The sequence below is a fragment of the Vombatus ursinus genome, unplaced genomic scaffold, assembly GCF_900497805.2.
Source record: "Vombatus ursinus unplaced genomic scaffold, bare-nosed wombat genome assembly UNPS02014181.1, whole genome shotgun sequence".
NCBI lineage: Eukaryota > Metazoa > Chordata > Mammalia > Diprotodontia > Vombatidae > Vombatus > Vombatus ursinus.
Genome location: NW_020953959.1, coordinates 6,721 through 12,645, shown reverse-complemented (window position 1 = coordinate 12,645; position 5,925 = coordinate 6,721). Strand labels below are relative to the sequence as shown.

The 5,925-nt window shown below is 37.0% G+C and overlaps 1 protein-coding gene across 1 annotated transcript in view; it reads right to left on the bottom strand.

Annotated features, from left to right (window-relative positions):
- Window positions 1–5,705, bottom strand: part of LOC114041833 (zinc finger protein OZF-like) — a 7,278-nt gene extending 1,573 nt beyond the window's left edge. The window contains exons 1-4 of the mRNA XM_027860471.1: window positions 5,463–5,705; window positions 3,823–3,949; window positions 2,980–3,075; window positions 1–1,324 (exon numbers count right to left, since the gene is read on the bottom strand). The exon at window positions 1–1,324 is cut by the window's left edge and continues 1,573 nt beyond it. Coding sequence (XP_027716272.1) covers window positions 1–1,324; window positions 2,980–3,075; window positions 3,823–3,856 — 1,454 coding nt within the window. The 5' untranslated portion in view covers window positions 3,857–3,949; window positions 5,463–5,705. The remainder of the gene's footprint in view (window positions 1,325–2,979; window positions 3,076–3,822; window positions 3,950–5,462) is intronic.
- Between the last annotated feature and the right edge of the window lie 220 nt (window positions 5,706–5,925).

Genomic DNA, 5,925 nt, shown 5'->3' with positions numbered 1-5,925 from the left:
CTGAAGGCCTTTCCACATTCACTACATTCATAAGGTTTCTCTCCAGTGTGAATTCTCTGATGCACTCTAAGTTCTGTCTTATCGCTGCAGGCCTTCCCACATTCACTACATACATAAGGGTTCTCTCCAGTATGAATTCTCTGATGCAGAGCAAGGTGCTTCTTGCTCCTGAAGGTCTCCATACATTCACTACATTCATAAGGTTTCTCTCCAGTATGAATTCTCTGATGCATGGTAAGTTGTTTCTTATATCTGAAAGCCTTTCCACATTCACTACATTCATAAGGTTTCTCTTCAGTATGAATTTTTTGATGTGAAGTAAGATCTGAGTTGTAGAGGAAACCTTTAGTACACTCTTTATATTCATAACACATATCTCCAGTATGAATTCTCTGATGAATTCTAAGATGTGACTTCCTCTTGAAAGCCTTTCCACATTCACTACATTCATAGGGTTTCTCTCCAGTATGAACTCTCTGATGCACTTTAAGATGTGTCTTTTTCCTGAAGGCATTTCCACATTCACTACATTCATAAGGCTTCTCTCCAGTATGAATTCTGTGATGCACTGTAAGTTGTGTCTTTCTTATGAAAGCCCTTCCACATTCACTACATTGATAAGGTTTCTCTCCAGTATGAATTCTGTAATGCACTGTAAGTTGTGTCTTATACCTGAAAGTCCTTCTACATTCACCACATTCATAAGGTTTCTCTCCAGTGTGAATTCTGTGATGCAATGTAAGTTGTGTCTTATCCCTGAAGGCTTTTCCACAGTCACTACATTCAAAAGGTTTCTCTCCAGTATGAATTTTCTGATGCACTGTAAGCTGTGAGTTAATCCTGAAGGCCCTTCCACATTCACTACATTCAAAAGGTTTCTCTCCAGTATGAATTCTCTGATGCTCTGTAATTTGTATCTTATATTTGAAGGCCTTCCCACATTCACTACATTCATAAGGCTTCCCTCCAGTATGAATTCTCTGATGTGCTATAAATTGTGTCTTGTATTTGAAGGTCTTCCTACATTCACCACATCCATAAGGTCTCTCTACAGTATGAAATTTTTTTTGATGTAGAATAAGACCTGAGTTGTAGAGGAAACCCTTCCCATACTCCTTATATTCACAACACATATCTCCAGTAAAAATTTTCTGATGATCAGTAAGATGTGACTTCCCCCTGAAGGCCTTTCCACATTTACTACATTCATAAGGTTTCTTTCCAGTATGAATTCTCTGATGCACAGAAAGGTGCTCCTTGCTCCTGAAGGTCTTCCAACATTCATTACATTCAAGGAGTTTATCTCTCGTAAGTTCTCGGCTCTCTGAAAGGAAGAATAGAGAGCTCACTGACCCTGCCTTTTTTACCCCTTTCCAAGGTTCACAGTTGCTCAAAGGTTTTAGAGCTGTTCTCTTGCCTTCTCACTTGAGAAGGCTAGTCTCACTAGTGTTTCACTAAGCATCCATCTTTTGGGGCAGCTAGGTGGCACAGTGGATAGAGCTCCAGTCTTAGAGTCAGAAGGACCTGAGTTCAAATCTGGCCTCAGACACTTGACACTTACTAGCTGTGTGACTCTGGGCAAGTCACTTAACCCCGGCTGCCTCAGCAAAAAAACAAAAATAGGAATCAATTTCTCTTATTTGAAAGTATGATGACTCAAAGGTAACATATATAAGTGATCTGACTAAAGATGAAATTACCTGGAGGGATGAATGAACCCTTACTCTACTTTAATTGGCTGACAACTGAATAGAATAAGACTATTCAGAAAAAAGAAAAAAGAAAGAAAAAGATGACTTTGAGAACTTGCAAATGTATCCTTATATTCTGAGGTGAAAATAGGAAAAGACTGAACAGAAAGAAAATGGAGAATTGAGTTTAGAGTGAGAAAGAAATATATACATGAACTAAACAGAATAAAGAAAACACATGAGGGGTAAAATGTGACAATTGTGGCCATAAATTTCCTCTAAGAATCCAACATATCTACTTTGTAAGAAACTGACTGAAATTTATAAGAGTGAGACATACAGGTGTTTTGACAAGAGAAATTATTAATAACTACCTAAAACATTACTCAAACTCTGGTAATCAAAGAAGTAAAAACGAAAACAATTTGGAGGTAGCAATAAATAGCCATCAGATTAGCAAGGATACTTTAAAATGATAAATTTTGGCAATAATGTTGAAATAGCTACTTATTAAACTGCTGCTGCTACCATCTTTCTGAAATTTTCATCTAGAGCTACAAAACTGTTCATATCCTTTGACCCAATGGTCTCAGTACTAGTTTGGCATCCTCAATATGCAACTGAATGCAAACAAAGCACTCTCAGTAAAATTTCCACAACAGCTTTGTGTGAAATAGCAAAATATTGAAAATCTATAGGTCCAATGATGGGGTTATGGCTACATAAGTCCTGTCATATGAACATATTAATGTGCCTTTATAAATATAATTGCAAAGCATAAAGAAAAACAAGATGACACATAACATGATAGACTGAAGAAAGGGGAATTAGGTTAGGATTAAATACTTTTAAAAGCAACAGTAGAAAAGCAACACAGTCAAAACAACAAAACAAAGGAAAATATCAGAAGAGAACTAAGAAGCAAAAAGTACACATTACTTAACATCATAAGTAATGTACTTAATTTAAAGAGAGAATTAATTCACGCAAGTGAGGCAGGAGAATGCCTGCTTAAGAGAAGATAATCTTCAATGAACAGAAGAGAAATAACTGCTTTGTACTAAGGCAACAACTTTCTTTTGAGAGTGGAGGTATAGTTCAGTAAAGAGATACATAAACAAATAACTTCTTGAGGTTAAAAAATGAAGTCTATGTCTCAGCTCCTCTCAACAGACCTGAAAAACTTTGATAGGACACTGTGTTCAATATTTTACAAGAGCATTAACTTAAAATGACCAAGAGATCACTAGTTTGCAATGACCCATCTGCTTGGTTTTTATGTAGTCACCTGGACAGCTGCTTCTGGGAACATCTGCCTCTGGCTTCCAAGATGCTTCTTTTCTTTCCAACTGGTAGATCACATCTGGTTTGGAAACTGCAAATCCTGTTATTGAAAACGAAAAAGCGCTAGGGAGTCATCTCAGAGTTACATCATAGAAGAGATAGATGAAATACTCTTCCCAACTCTTAGTAGAAAGGTGGGGGAATAAGGGTGCTGAATGTATCTTATACCACTAAGAGCATTATGTTAGCCGATTTTGTCTGAGATTTTTGTTCTTCAAACATGTGGGGCTCAATGGGCTGGGTAGAGAGAGAAATAGGATTTTTTTTTTTTAAGATGTCAGGAGAAGGAGAAATTACATTTTTTAAAAACACATCCATAAAACTTAAAAGAATTTAAAACTAGTTTAAGTCCTGTTTGGGCAAAAAGTAGATGTGCTAGGAAGACCTCAAGGATAGTACAAAGGACCACCCAAAGGCTATTCTTTTTACGGTAGAATGGATTACTGAGTAGGACTTAGGAAAAATTGTTCATTTAACTCACTCCCTGCTAAGAGAGTAGAACATTTTGTGTGACAAAACCTACACTGGGATTAAAAAGAAATTCTTGGATTTGAAGCAACAGAGAGGGGAAGATAAATTCTTGAGAATAACGACAAATCAAGAAATCAATTTCCAGGCATACTAAGCAAAAACCTTTTTTTTCCTGGAAACAAGTGGCAAAAGTAATCTGTCTCTTGGCTACAAAAGGATTAAGAATATTTTCCTCTTGTATGCCAAAGAAAAATTGTTAAAATCTTGAAAGTTGTCATAGTATATATCAAGACTCCAAAAGGGTAGCTGTTCTTACCCAAAGACATCAAGTTCCTATAATTCTCCAGCATCACATCCCTGTATAACTTTTTCTGAGATGGGTTCAATTGTACCCACTCCTCTGGGGTGAATTCCACAGCCACATCCTTGAATGTCAGTGATTCCTGAAACAACAAGAACATTTGTGCTTACCCAGCTACAACTCTGTTACAAAGTTCAAATGTAAACTGCTTTCAGTAGGGTGAGGGAATTGAGGGTTTTAGGGCAGCAAGTGGTACAGCGAACTGAGGTATTTCAATCAACTACAATAACTCCATTTTGTGACTCAATTCTGGGGGTAACTCAGTTCTTTTCTGTTCAATTATAGGTTGAGTCCAACTTCTGTCTTGTGAGAAAAAATTTATTCAATTGTGGGAACTGGGAGAAAACCTTATTGCATCATTGGAACTGAGCCCTGCATGAACGGGAAATGAGATCACCTTTAACTGCTGTTTAGAGACCCTTAACTAAGGACCTAGGTTATTCTGACCAGAAATTCAGTCAGATCTAAAAAGACTGATGTAAGGAGTTCTCACAATTCTACATTTCAAGCAACTCATATGTCTTCTCTGCAAACTGGCCCCACAGTGAACAATTAGTTATTGTTCTCATGTCCTTTGATTATATACAGACACGGGAGGAGTGGGATACCTCTTTTCCTGAATTTAGGGAATTGAACCTGTTACCCCTCAACCCTTAACATGGAAAGTCCCTAATCTTTCCTCCAATTTGAAATCAAATTAACTAACATTATATTATTTGCTTTTAATTAATTGGTCTTGTTTCATTGTTTTTAATGTATAAAAGTTCGTCTGTTCATCTCCTCTATATTATGGGTCCATCCCTAAGCTGAGGAAGGGGTCTAGTCCTGGTTTGTTCTGCAATTGTCATGCCTTGTTTAATATAAAATTGATATGCCCCAAACTTTGAACATGTATTTCCTCAGTCATTTCATCTTTCACTTGCCACTAGGGATTGTTTCATTTATTTATTTGTATTCCAGCTCAGTGTCTGGTATACACCAGGCATTTAAGATTTCCTCAACCAGAAAGAATTGATAAACATTAGTATGAATAGAATGATTTTACTTATACATACACACACACACTTCTATCTAACAGTACCCATCTCTAGGGTTGTGGGGGAGGGGAAGGAGAGAAAAAGGAAAAAAAAATTTATGACAACTACTATATGTTTAAAAGGAATAGCAAGTTGTTCATAAGACTTGCAGTTTCACATGCAATCATCTTTTTTTTTTAAATCATACTCTGTTTTGGAAATGCTTGTTTTATTCCATAAACTAAAAATTGAATGAATAAAAATTTTTAGAAAAGAATTCCTGTCTGATTAATTTGTAAGCTCCTTGAGGCAGGAGCCATTACTGCCATACTTTGTATCTTCCACACTCAGCACAGTGTGTGGCACTTTGTAGGTGCTTAATAAATGTTTATTGTTGTAAACGGTTCAAATGACATCAATTTTAAATGTGTAGGATGCTTTTTGGGGGTTTTTTTTTTTTTTTACACTGTGCACCCATGGCTCTCACTTCCACCCTCTGAGCTGAAGCAGTAATATGGTTAATCCCTTTTCTACTTGCTGAAATAAGCAAAGAAAATGAAATAGTTGAAGATAGCTAACCTGTGGTCCTAAGTCTTCTCTCCCAATCTAAAGAAGCCCAGTTCCTTTGACCAACTGGCCTGATCTCTTCACAACTAAGGCAGTTTTCCTCTTTTCATCCAATTGCTGTGCTTCTGAAAATATGCTGCTCTGAAATGAACACCATTGTGTCCAATGTTCCTGGAACCATAAGAGCAAAGGCAAGCATGGGGGACTACAATCTTCTACCTGTAACAGCACGTGAAGAATTTTTGACTATTGAAAAGGGTGTTAAAGTGAGGCTCAGAGAGAGAAAGTGAGTTGCTGAAAGTCAAATGAGTAAATAGTAGATGTGCACTTTGAGAACAGGTCATTCTGGCTTCAAAACCAGGGCTATTCTCACTGTACCATGGTGCCATTTCCCTTCTGTATAACCAGATCAAGGCCACAACTGAGTTTTTGCACAAAAACATTCATAGGAGGATTCTTTGGGGCAGCAGAGAAG